At 32.8% G+C, this 13,526-nt stretch overlaps 1 protein-coding gene and 1 long non-coding RNA gene across 2 annotated transcripts in view; both read right to left on the bottom strand.

Annotated features, from left to right (window-relative positions):
• Positions 1–13,526, bottom strand: part of LOC145325654 (uncharacterized) — a 56,666-nt gene that overhangs the window by 20,153 nt on the left and 22,987 nt on the right. Inside the window, exons 5-8 of the mRNA XM_080168609.1 lie at positions 11,131–11,168; positions 10,527–10,577; positions 8,971–9,074; positions 5,203–5,285 (exon numbers count right to left, since the gene is read on the bottom strand). Coding sequence (XP_080024735.1) covers positions 5,203–5,285; positions 8,971–9,074; positions 10,527–10,577; positions 11,131–11,168 — 276 coding nt within the window. The remainder of the gene's footprint in view (positions 1–5,202; positions 5,286–8,970; positions 9,075–10,526; positions 10,578–11,130; positions 11,169–13,526) is intronic.
• LOC145325387 (uncharacterized) lies at positions 3,397–3,942 on the bottom strand. The gene is made up of 2 exons (XR_013881464.1): positions 3,871–3,942; positions 3,397–3,618 (listed from the first exon to the last, which is right to left on the bottom strand). It is a non-coding gene; the product is annotated as an uncharacterized LOC145325387 (long non-coding RNA).

Genomic DNA, 13,526 nt, shown 5'->3' with positions numbered 1-13,526 from the left:
TATCCTGAAAATTTGAAGGAAATTGTAAAGGATGTGTTAATAAAATTTAGAAAACTATAAAATAAGAAAAAAGTTCCAAGAAAAAAAACATTCATTTGAAAATTAGATTACCAGTATATCAGACTGACATAATCATTCTGTAATTAATTACTAGAAAAATCGCCCTGGAACTTGTTCAACCTAGATTTTAATGCCAATATATACAGGGTGCGCCACATAAAACTGGACTTTTTCTAAATTGTAAACAAATTAACATAAAGTCGTCAATTTTAAAGATTTTATTAAATTTTAAAAACTGGGAAGCAAACTAGGTATATGACTATTAGATCATTGAATAAAATCGCCGCCAGCATCAATCACCGCCTCTACCCGCCTCCTCAACCGCCGGCAGTCCCAGGTCAAAATGTACCTGTCCAAGCTGGCGAAGTTCTCCGTGATAGTGGCAATGAGGGAGGTCTTTGTGGTATGAGCACGTCTATTGGTGCATGCTTCAAAGTAGCTCCAGGCCCAAAAGACCATTGAATTAAGATCGGGCTGCTGGGAGGCCACATTACCTTAGGATTGTGAGTAACCACAGGATCCAAATTCACCCAACTTTCAAGCTACCCTTTGACACGAAGGCCTTTATTTAGACCAATGTTGAGCTAGAACGACGTTCTATAACTTTTTGGAAATGGCATGAAGATTTAGCTATGGTTGTCAGCGCAATCCATAGTCTAAAATGAGTTTTTAAGTTTCATATGGGTCTTTAACGTCGAGAACCGAGAAATTTTCACGATTTTACACGATTTTTTGACGTTTTTGACATCTCTAAATCTGCCACGTTTCACTTTGCCGGAGTACTACAGCCAAACTATTTTAGATATAGAGCTCTAGTCTTTTCAAGTGTCTTACTTATGTATCTAACAGTATCCCCAGCAAGTTGCATAACTCTACCTCATCTACAAATGGGCTGAGGTCCGATTTAGTGGGCCCTAGTCGAGAATCCAGATTATATCACCAGCGCATTTCGAATCTGCCTTGTTGAACATAAGCGCGGCCAGCTCGGAGTATGAGCCCATCTTCGTCCAAAGATTTTTTTGTGCTTAAAGGTCATTACCTAAGCTTTAAATAGTGGGGTCAAACGTCCTGATTGGTCAAGTAGTTTTGACGCTATGACCGTTTTAAAAAAGTCCGGTTTTATGTGGCGCACCCTGTACAAGAATTAAATATATGTTGTTAGATAGTTTATTACACAAATATCACAATAATGTTTTTGTCTTTGAAATAATATTTTTTGGAGAAATTTTTTTTAAAACCAGCTATATCATAACAAATTCTTCCGTCTGCTATATTCAAAACTAACTCAGCGAATTAGCTGCATTTGATGCGCTAGTACACAATCTCAGTCAGAAACTGCTAAATTCGTGCCAGACCCAAAGTCTGTGACTCCTAAAAAATGAATTTTAGATCCATTGTCCCCTCCCTTACTCCCTTGCTCTACATATATATTAACAAGGTGTGCATTTAAATCACATTATTAAAGCATCAAAAGTAAACCGCTCATTTTATGATATACATAGAATAGCACAAACTGAAAATCGCATAATTAAATAATAAGCTATTTGTTAATGTGTTTTTTTTATGTGAATACAAAACTGTATGCGGGGCTAGGCATCGCTTCTTCTGAACTTGAACATACTCTGCGCACGAATTGCAGTGTTACACGCGCAATTGCTCAGTGTATTGTGTAAGGTAACAATGAACAGACAACCAACTCTTTGATTGCACGACCTTTTGTCTGAAAGTCCTAACTTTGCATGGTAATAAGTTGCACCTGTATTTGGCCAAAGCACCCCCCCCCCCCTTACACTAACTCTTAATGTCGCGCATCTGACACAACAGCAGTAGAATCAATTTTTAACGTCTTTATTTCTGATGCGGTGTTGAGCCGAGACTCGTTCAATCACCTCCCCTATGACGAGCAAATGTGATGAACTAAACGGGCGCGAGAATGCGAATATGATACTATGGGTAATTGATTGGACACCAATTTAACAGAATTAAGGTTTGCAAATTATATTTAATTTTATTTTAAATTAAATGCAAGGACAAAGGATAGTCTTTCTGGGCAACAATTCTAGGAAAATCACGAAACCTACTCTAAAAACCTTATAGGGTACAGAGCAAAAGAGAAGGTGCAACATACTTGTATTTTGTAGTATTGTTCAATTCAGAAAGTATAAATCATAAGCTATCACCAAACCTCACCTCATTAACCGTCTGTTTTTAGAATCAAAACAAAGGCTTCTTACTAAACAATTTAGAATTAGGGAGATTTAAAAAATATTTTATAATACTTCCTGAAATTAAAATCTTTACATTTTTTTCTTATTCATGATATTTGTAACTGTTTACAAACAAAAACAAAATATTTCAACAAATTTTTAAACAAAAGCACTTTGATTAACACCTTGATAAACCCATCAAGGCAGGTTAAAGCAAAAGTTTCAAAATGATTCAATAACTAAAAAATATCTCACTATATAAATCTATTAAAAAAGAAATTGGACAAATTCAACCCTAACGAATTGGATCTTTACAGAAAAATTGAAAATAATTAGAAAATAATCTAACTTATGCATAAAGCTTAAAATTAAATTAATTGTTCATTACTTATTAAACAAGGATGACACCATCTATGAGAACAAAGCTCTGAAACAGTAGGACAAATGGACATTAACACTTGTAGAGTGTCAGAACTGAATAATCAGAATATAAATGTATAAGAGTCGAAGCAAAATTGTAAGTAAAAACTGCTTGATAAAGGATAATGTTTATGGACATACTTACATTTCTGGGACATGATTATAGAGTTGCTTCGCTTATAATAATGTACTTTGTTGTCACAGGAATCATATAAAAATTTGTCCATGTTTAAAATGGACATACGGACACTCTGGTAACGATTATGGAGTTGCTACGCTTGCTAAATCATACCTACTACAGGAATCACCTGCAAAGTTTTAAAATGATTGGACAATTCTAACATGCCTATGGACTGACCAATCCTAATTATAGAAAAGCTTCTCTTTGAAAAAAATAACCCTAAAATATAAAATACTAAATTCTATTTGAAGATCTAAGACTTAATCTAAAATAAGCATAAAAAAGCATATATTGGGGCTTTACCACAAAGTTGCCTATCAAGCACTGTTCCCCTCCTTTTTAATTTTTTTTGGTTACCTCTGCTATACCAAAAGGAGTAGTTCCCCTTTGATCGTTTTCAATTTGCTTTACATTAATGGTAGGGAAATGGTGGGGCTCTGTGCTCTACAAGGCACTTTGGGGGAAATTACCCATATTTTAAATGATTAAAAAAGTTTGTAAGTTGTAATATTTAGAGAAGATTAGTAGTTTTTAGGTTTAATTATTGCAGTACTTAATAAATCATGATTTCAGGGAAGCTTTTTTATTTTACTTCCCTAATTCGCCACTTTCCTCCAACGTGTTTAGCCATTAGATACAAGAAGTTGCCAAGAAAGTCAAAATTAAACTACAACAAATATCATAAAATGTATGATTGTGAAAATACATAGCTATGTAGTTCAGAATTTTATTGCTAGGTGTCGTAAAAACCTTTGGGTATAGTCCTTTCCACGACATCCCTCCATAAGGGGCGATTCTTCGTATTTTTCACAGTAAGTTTTCTCCTATTTCTAGCCCCTGCGGGGGGCTCTAACCCTGCGGGGCCAATTACCTAACCCTGTGGGGCAATCACCTAACCCAATATAACCTAACCTAACCTAAAATAACCTATAAAAAGCCATTTTCAAAATACGACAAATCGCCCCTTATGGAGGGATGTCGTGGAAAGGACTATACCCAAACCTTTTTTGAATTTAAATTTGTAAATGAGATAAATATTTAAACAATCTTTAATATTTTTAAAAGTATTACAGCTTTCCACTCTTAAGAATTTTTAATAAATTTATTCACTATTTAACATGTAATTTACGAGTAGTTTATGATTTAGATAAAATACCTAAAAGTTGTAAATAAAGCATTAAGTCTGCTCATACATCTTTAACTGAATGTGCAGACAAACTCTGACAATCCTTTTAGCATGGCTTTTAGTAAACAGAGCAAAAAGTATTAAAATAATGCTTGAGTTTCTTATCAAATTCTGCTTAAAGTTGCTTTATCTCATCATCAAGTTTAAACTGGAAATCTAAGAAATCAGCTCTAAAGCATTGTTTGCCAGAATAGCCTTCCCTTGTCCCTGATTAAATGTAATTAACAAGAATTTATTCTTAAAATCCTAGGTCGAATTCAGTTAATACTACAAAACTAAGGGGGGGGGGGAGGCGAGTCCACTCAGGGCTGGCAAATATCCTGATTTTTTAAAGAAAACTACGTGGACAATTGAAATGTCCGGTTTTAACTGGTTAAATCGTGAAAAAAACAGAGTTTTCAAAACATTTGTATATTCTAATGTTTTATACTGTGTGTACAGGTGCTTTCAGAAAAAAAAAGAATAGTAATTTAGGACGTTTTTGGATGCGAAAATAGCATTTTTTTCAAGGTGGACTTTTGCTATGGAGTTTTGTTGGTTGTTAAAACCGGAAAAAAAACCATGTAGTTTTAACTGCCTTGGACTTTTCTTGCCAACTCCAAAAACACCCCCCCCCCCGGCCCCCCCACTTTTAGTAATCTGGAAGCTTCTATGGGCGAACCCATATCATGCTCAATCATATTTTCTTTGAAAGCCATCATGCTCCAAATGGAAACAGGAACTTTCTGTTATTGATTACAGAGTAGCTACATTTTTAAAATTGTACAGAACTGTTATAGGAATCATTATGACAAGTTCGACATAGAAAGGACTTCATTCCCATATTGACGATAACAGCAATCCGTTACGGACAGACCGATCTATCCTCCTATATAGAAAAGCTTCGCTTTGATAATTATTTATCGTACCATATCACAGGCAGTTTCCGAGGATATTATAATAAAAAATATAAGATTGAAACCAGTTTTGTTAGCCCCTATAGGCCTTCTAACACATCATGTATCAATTTTATGATTTTTGTTTTAAAATTAGTGGGAAATTATCTGTAATAAAATGCTATACATAATTTTTCAGTATGGCTGAGAACCGATTCTAATCCAGAGGATATTAATCGGTTTCCAAGCTATACTGGAATAATAATTACATACCTGGTGGGTTGGCAGTTGTCCGAGGTCTGCCTGCTCCATCTTGGCATTGTGGTAGGCTGCCATCAGGTTACCATTCTCGCTGGCTACAAAATACAAAAAAGGTAGGTATGATTTAAGGTATATCTAACACACGATCAACTGTTCCATAGCATGACTTTTGTCTGAAGCTAAAAAATTTTGATATCGGAAAAAATTATTCAATCCCTGAAAATTTCATCCGTCTATCTTGAATAGGAGTCGAGAAAATTATGAAAACTTATTATTGTACATTATTAACCACAAAACATTTTCTTTATTTCATTTTTAGGGAATAGTCCCTTAAGGGGCGATTCGTAGTATTTTTAAAATGGCTTTTTATAGGTTATTTTAGGTTAGGTTATATTGGGTTAGGTGATTGCCCCACAGGGTTTGGTGATTGTCCCACAGGGTTAGGCAATTGGCCCCGCAGGGTTAGAGCCCCCCACACCCCCACAGGGCTAAAAATAGAAGAAAAGCTACTGTGAAAAATTCGAAGAATCGCCCATTAAGGTGCGTTGCCACAAAAGGGACTATACCCCATTTTTGATTTATTTTCACTGAATGAAACAATCCATCCTCACAATACATCATAAAAATTAAGTTAAACTGTATATTCTAATTTAGTGCTGAGAAAGCAAGGATGTAAACATCCATAAAAGCGAAGCTCTGTAACGGTATGACAGACGAACATTAATTCTATCAGATTGTCAGAATGGAATAATCAGAATATAAATGTATAAGAGTCAAAGCAAAATTGTAAGTAAATTTTTTAGGTATTGCTTGATGCAGATAATGTTTAAGGACATACTTACATTTTTAGGACTTGATTACAGATATGCTTCGCTTATAATATATTACCTTGTTATAATAGTAATCAGTATTCAGAGAATCAGATGAATCGGATAATTAGAACACACAAAATTTGTTGTTAAAAAAGTAAAAAATAAGCTTGTTTTAAATGGACGTACGGACTTTCTGGTAGCAATTATAGAGTTGCTTCGCTTTCTAAATCGTACCTAACTACTAGAGGAATCATCATACAAAGTTTGAAATCGATAGGACAATTCTATCATGCCTAAATTAACGGAAAAAGCTATCCGCTATGGACGTTAGGACGGACGGACCTACCCTAATTATAGAAAAGCTTCGCTTTTAATAAGGATATAATTTTTTTTAAAGTGACATGTCTTTTTGGCCGTCTGTATTACTAGATTTGTATTTCTCTATAATTAGGGTAGCTTCGTCGGTCCATCCGTAACGGTTAGCTCTTTACATTAATTTAGACACTAAAGAATTGTCTTATAGATTACAAACTTTGCATGATGATTCCTATAACAGTTAGGTACGATTTAAGAAGCGTAGCAACTTTATAATCGTTAACAGAAAGTCCCTACGTCCATTTAAAAAATGCTAATTTTTGTTATTTCTTTGAGAATAACTTTTTGTATCATCCTATTTTTCTAAATTTTTTAATAATGTTTCCTAGGACAACAAGGTACAATATTATAAGCAGGGCATCTCTATGATCAATTCTTTAAAATGAAAGTATGTCCTTTTACTGTATTATGCATTTACTCAATTTTATGTACAATTTTGTTTAGACTTAAAAGTTAATGTTTCAATTACTGAGTTCTGACAATCTACATGAGTTATTTATTATTTGTTTTTGTCCTCTGATTGAAAAGCTTCGCTTTAATGGATGTTGTCATCCTTTTTTCCTATAATAGAATAGTATTATAAACGGCTTTCCGCGGATATAGAATGTACAATTATAAGATTAAAACCAGTTTTTTAGCCCCGAGGTGCCTAAGGCACGGGCTAAAAAGACTGGTTTTAATCTTATGAAAATACATTTTTATATTCGTAGAAAGCTGGATATAATACGAAGCTAGACATAGTTTTTTCGTATGGATGAGAACCAGTTCCTATTCACCGGATTCGAATGAATACGAGAAAGGTAAGTTGTAAACCATTATCTATTCAACACAACTTTCATTCATTCTTTATTTTCTAGGCATAACTTTTCTACAATTCTTTGATTCCCTAACATTTTATTCACCAAAACATTTTTTTTGAAAAGAATCTGAAGTAGTCTGTTGTATGCTTTTATGTATGTTTATAAGTGTTCAGTTAGATCTCTTAAACGTCTATACCCATTAATCAATGTTCCCCCAATTCTCTTTAAAACAAGGATGACAACATCCATAAAAGCGAAGCTCTGAAACGATATGACAGACGAACATTAACTTTTGTTGAGTGTCAGAACTGAATATACAAAATATGAAAATATAAGGTTTGACAAAATTATACGTAAATTTGTTGCAAAACTTCTTAAATACAGATTTCTGTTTAAGGACATACTGGCATTTTAATACTTGATTATAGAGATGCTTCGCTCATAATATTGTACCTTATTGTAATAGGAATCAGTAATCAAAATATCAGATCAATCGGATGATTTTATCACATAAAAAATTGTTATTAAAAAAGTAAAAAAATCAACATGTTTAAAATGTACGTACGGACATTCTGGTAACGATTATAGAGTTGCTTCGCTTTCTAAATCGTACCTAACTACTACAGGAATCACCATGCAAAGTTTGAAATTGATAGGACAAGTCTAACATGCCTAAATTAACGAATAAAAGCTAACTATCTCAGACGGACGGATGGACCGACCCTAATTATAGAAAAGCTTCGCTTTTTAAAATTATTTTTAAGTTTCATAAAGTTTTTCTTTGTAAGTTATTTCTCCTAGTTTATATGCCTCAATTTGTCACACTTATTTATATATATGGAACATATAGCCAATGTCACTCTAAGCACCAAGTGGGGCATACCAAACCCCCCCCCCCCCCCCGACCCCCAAGACGTCCAAGAGTTTTTTTTTGGCGGAGTAAAAATTTCAAAAGGAAAAAGACGCTACTTTTCTCCTTGGCTTTTTACCCTAGGGTAGGGGGGAAGGGGGAATTAACCTCTTTCCTCCTAATTTTGGTAAATTAAATGTCTAAAATTAAAGAATATTAAAGTTGGTTTTTCTAAAATAAGCCTTTGGGACGGGGGGTGTTTGTGGTCTACTCTACGTTTAACGGAAAACTACGGAAACATTTTATAACTTTTTATTTTGCGGCTATTTTTAGATTTAACACTATATTGACACGAATAAAGAGTGTGATATATACACACATACACACACACACACACACACACACACACACACACACACAACACACACACACACACACACACACACACACACACACACACACACACACACACACACACACACACACACACACACACACACACATACACACATACTCATAAAACACATAAAAATACACAAACGCAAATTTTATTGCTTTGTTTCTTTTGATCTTGACAAAAATAGATTTTTAGAATATCAAATCTCACATAAAAGTTTTCTTTTTTTAACTATCTTGTGAAGAATGTCTTTTTAAAAAAATGACTAGAAAGTTAAAGAATAGTTATTTCTCGCATCGTTTTATAAACAGCTTTCCGCGGATATAAGATGTGCAATTATAAGATTAAAACCAATTTTTTAGACACGATATGTCGCGCGAAGGCAAGGGGTATAAAAACTTACGATTGTACATTTTGATGTTCATAGAAAACTGGATATAATACAATGCAAGACATAATTTTTTCGTATGAATGAGAACCGGTTCTAATCCACTGGTTATTAATTGGTTATGAATGAATACGAAAATTACGAATTTGTATTTTTACCTTTATGCTGTTGATCAGACTTGGAGAGAACATTTCCATTAATGTTAGAATACTGGCTTACAGAGGAATGCTGCTCAGAAAAGCTTTGAACTCCGGGGGCCGACCTGTAATTACTAATATTAGAATCCTATGTATATAGAAGTCACCCTGTATTACACATAAATTTTAACTATTAGGGTAATGTGTCTCTAAAAAGAGTACAATCTCAAATAAAATTCTGAATTTGAATATGTACAAGTCACCCTGTATAATTCATTGAACTCCATTAGCCACCCTGTAATTACTAATATTAGAATTTTATATATATAGAAGTCACCCTGTATTTTACATAACTTTTGGAATATCTGCTATATTTTGTTAACAAACCCCTAGATATTGTTATCAAATGCTTTGCTAATGTTAAACATACACAAATTATTTTATATGTACATTTAAGCAAATTGATAAATAAGGTTTTTTATTTCCTTTAATCAAAGTACATAGACGTGACAATCTATGTATATAAAACCTAAACTAAAGATACATATGTATTGAGGTTCATTTAAGTAAAATAATTATTATTATCAAAAATTCAAATAATACTTAATCCTCGGTTGTTGATGTTCCAACTGTTTCCTATAAGGATGGTATGGTTGTTGTTGTTGTGGTTGTTGATGTTCCAACTGTTTCCTATAGGGGTCGTATGATTATGTTACCTTTTATCAGGTTGTTGTTGATGTGGTTGTTGATGTTCCAACTGTTTCCTATAGGGATGGTATGATTATGTTACCTTTTATCTGGTTGTTGTTGTGGTTGTTGTTGATGTTCCATCTGTTTACTACAGGGATGGTATGATTATGTTACCTTTTATCTGGTTGTTGTTGTGGTTGTTGTTGATATTCCAACTGTTTCCTATAGTGATAATATGATTATGTTACCTTTTATCTGGTTGATGTTGTGGTTGTTGTTGATGTTCCAACTGTTTCCTATAGGGATAATATGATTATGTTACCTTTTATCTGGTTGTTGTTGTTGTTGATGTTCCAACTGTTTCCTATAAGGGTCGTATGATTATGTTACCTTTTATCTGGTTGTTGTTGTGGTTGTTGTTGATGTTCCAACTGTTTCCTATAGGGATGGTATGATTATGTTACCTTTTATCTGGTTGTTGTTGTGGTTGTTGTTGATGTTCCAACTGTTTCCTGAAGGGATGGTATGATAATGTTACCTTTTATCTGGTTGTTGTTGCTGTTGATGTTCCAACTGTTTCCTATAGGGATAATATGATTATGTTACCTTTTATCTGGTTGTTGTTGTGGTTGTTGTTGATGTCCCAACTGTTTCCTATAGGGATGGTATGATTATGTTACCTTTTATCTGGTTGTGGTTGTTGTTGTTCCAACTGTTTCCTATAGGAATGGTATGATTATGTTACCTTTTATCTGGTTGTTGTTGTTGTTGATGTTCCAACTGTTTCCTATAAGGGTCGTATGATTATGTTACCTTTTATCTGGTTGTTGTTGTGGTTGTTGTTGATGTTCCAACTGTTTCCTATAGGGATGGTATGATTATGTTACCTTTTATCTGGTTGTTGTTGTGGTTGTTGTTGATGTTCCAACTGTTTCCTGAAGGGATGGTATGATAATGTTACCTTTTATCTGGTTGTTGTTGCTGTTGATGTTCCAACTGTTTCCTATAGGGATAATATGATTATGTTACCTTTTATCTGGTTGTTGTTGTGGTTGTTGTTGATGTCCCAACTGTTTCCTATAGTGATGGTATGATTATGTTACCTTTTATCTGGTTGTTGTTGCGGTTGTTGATGTTTCAACTGTTTCCTATAGTGATGGTATGATTATGTTACCTTTTATCTGGTTGTTGTTGTGGTTGTTGATGTTCCAACTGTTTCCTATAGTGATGGTATGATTATGTTACCTTTTATCTGGTTGTTGTTGTGGTTGTTGATGTTCCAACTGTTTCCTATAGAGTTGGTATGATTATGTTACCTTTTATCTGGTTGTTGTTGTTGATGTTCTAACTGTTTCCTGTAGAGATGGTATGATTATGTCACCTTTTATCAGGTTGTTGTTGATGTTCCAACTGATTCCTGTAGGGATGGTATGATTATGTTACCTTTTATCAGGTTGCTGTTGTTGTTGTTGATGTTCCAACTGTTTCCTATAGGGATGGTCAGGTCCAAAGGCTTCAATCTGCTTAACCTAAAATAATAAAATCTAGTAAAATAACAAGAACTGGAGCATTAGGGCGAAGTCTCTAATTAAATCACTCTGATTATAGAGAAGCTTCCCTGCTAAGAACGTAGTAGGAAATAGTTATTTCTAAGAAATTTGAGAGAATATTCTAGAAATGATCAGTAGCTAAGATATTTCTGTTTAATTTCAGCTAAGCTCATCAGTTTTAAGAAGTATTATTGAGATTATGTAAATATAGGGATACATACATATATATTAATATGTAATGTACTATTGTGTATTATTTGAAGTAGTAAGGTTTTTTTGTCTGATGCTTAAGATTTTAATAATTACTAAACTGATTGAGTTCTCCTTGTTAGAAAAGCTTTGCATAGGTCCTAGTTTTGTTTTAGGGTATTTATTTCTACATTCATAACTTTCGATTGTTTTAGGCTTTTTTCTTTCAACTTAGAAAACAGAGTCTCTTGATGCAAGTATTATATAAAGTAATAGGTTTTTTTTCTAAAGCTTAAGATCTTCAAAACTGCTGGTCCGAATAGGTTGTAGGCTATTTTATTTTCAAATTTAAGTCATAGGATGGTATTTGGCTATTTCTATGTCATTTTTTCCCCTGATTATTCAAGTATTGAATATTATAATGTATATAATTCCATTCTTTTAAATCTAAAAAAAAATAAATTTCAGCAAAGATCAAATAACAAAAATTTGATATATTTCCATTTTTGATAAAACTTATGAAACAATTTGAATTAGAATTAAACATTACAAGTTTCTATCATTAATTATCAAAAAGGATAATTATTTTTTTATCTTTAAAAGAAACATTATTTAATGAAAAAAGTGTACTTTATACATAGTTGATGGTTTTTATGAATAAATTATTTATTGAATTTCTTTCAGTTATGACAAATTAATTATTATCATTTTTTTATTTAGCTTTATTCATTTATAAGGTATAATCCCTTTCGTGGCAACGCCCCTAAAATTACTTTTGATAGGTTATTTTATGTTAGGTTAGGTTATATTGGGTTAGGTGATTGCCCCACAGGGTTAGAGCCTCCCACTGGGGCTAGAAATAGGAGAAAAGCTACTGTGAAAGTAGGATGCGTTGTCACGAAAGGGACTATACCCCATTTTTTTTATTGATCATTTATTGTTTGTTAAGAAAGTTTTTAAGGTCCAGACTGACAGACAATAGGACAGATTCGTAGAAACAGAAAAACAGGCACAATAATGATATTCTACTATCCTATGATATATAGAAGATTTTTTTCTCTGCAGCTGAAGATCTCGGAAATTACTTGTCCAAATGGGTTGTACTGTTCAGGAAAGCTATTGCAAACTCATGTTTTTTTTTAACTATTTTGGATTATTCTAAAACTTTTGTCTAATAAAAGTGCTAATGTTAATATTTACGCCTTTATTGATGTACTATCTATTAGTTTCTAGAATAGAGGGGTGGGAGTTGTATGTATTTTTATATTTATTGGATTTTTTAATTTGAAGAGGGATTCAGGAATGTGCAATTGTTATTTTTTTGCATTTTATTTCAAATATTGGGGTTAGAAAGCCGAGAAAGCAAATATCTTAAAGTAAAAAGTCTACAATACTCTTCAAGCAATAAAGTTAGAGTATAGAGGGGTCGATGGTATATGAGTATATAGAACTAAGGCAAAGACCTACAAACACATTCATATAGCTCGAGAAATTTGACAGCTTGGACCCAAGAATGGCCGAGTTTTATACAGTATTTTTCATTTTTAGAAACAATGCCCTAACTATAAAATTAAACATGTATTTGTGTTTGTACTAAATAAATAATGGATATATCTTAAAATTAATAAAGTAAACAAAACAATTTAAGTGTTGTCAAAAAATAATAAAAACCGTAAAAATCTGGACTTTCTGTAAGATATTTTCACTGCATGCTGCTTACAAATACAATCATTTCGGAAAGTAGATTTCATTACCAATTTTTAAAAATGGCAATATTAAGTTTCAAATTAAAAGCAATATAGGTTTAAATTGTTTTTAAAATAATTTCCTTATGAGGGGGCTTTAAAATTTTTATCCCAGTACTAGAAAGATAACTTTCTTCCTTTCCCCTTTCCGAAATATTAGAACTGTCCGTAGCTCCTACGTAAATCTTCTGCGATTGTCTGTTTATATGTTATATTAAGTAGTGAAGCTACTCTATAATTCACTTTATCAGTAAGTCCGGATTATTTTTTCAATGAATTTGTAAATAAATAATATTCTGTATTTGCCTTTTATAAAAGGATTTTACATCCTAACAATATGTAATATGTGAATTATTTTATATTTTAGCTCTTTTATGACTATATACATGCCTTTCTCTGCTTT

Source organism: Acartia tonsa, chromosome 8 (genome assembly GCF_053477335.1).
Source record: "Acartia tonsa isolate MP-2025a chromosome 8, ASM5347733v1, whole genome shotgun sequence".
In the NCBI taxonomy this organism is placed as follows: domain Eukaryota; kingdom Metazoa; phylum Arthropoda; class Copepoda; order Calanoida; family Acartiidae; genus Acartia; species Acartia tonsa.
Note: the sequence above shows the minus strand (reverse complement) of the source record. Positions and strands in the feature narration are given on the sequence as shown.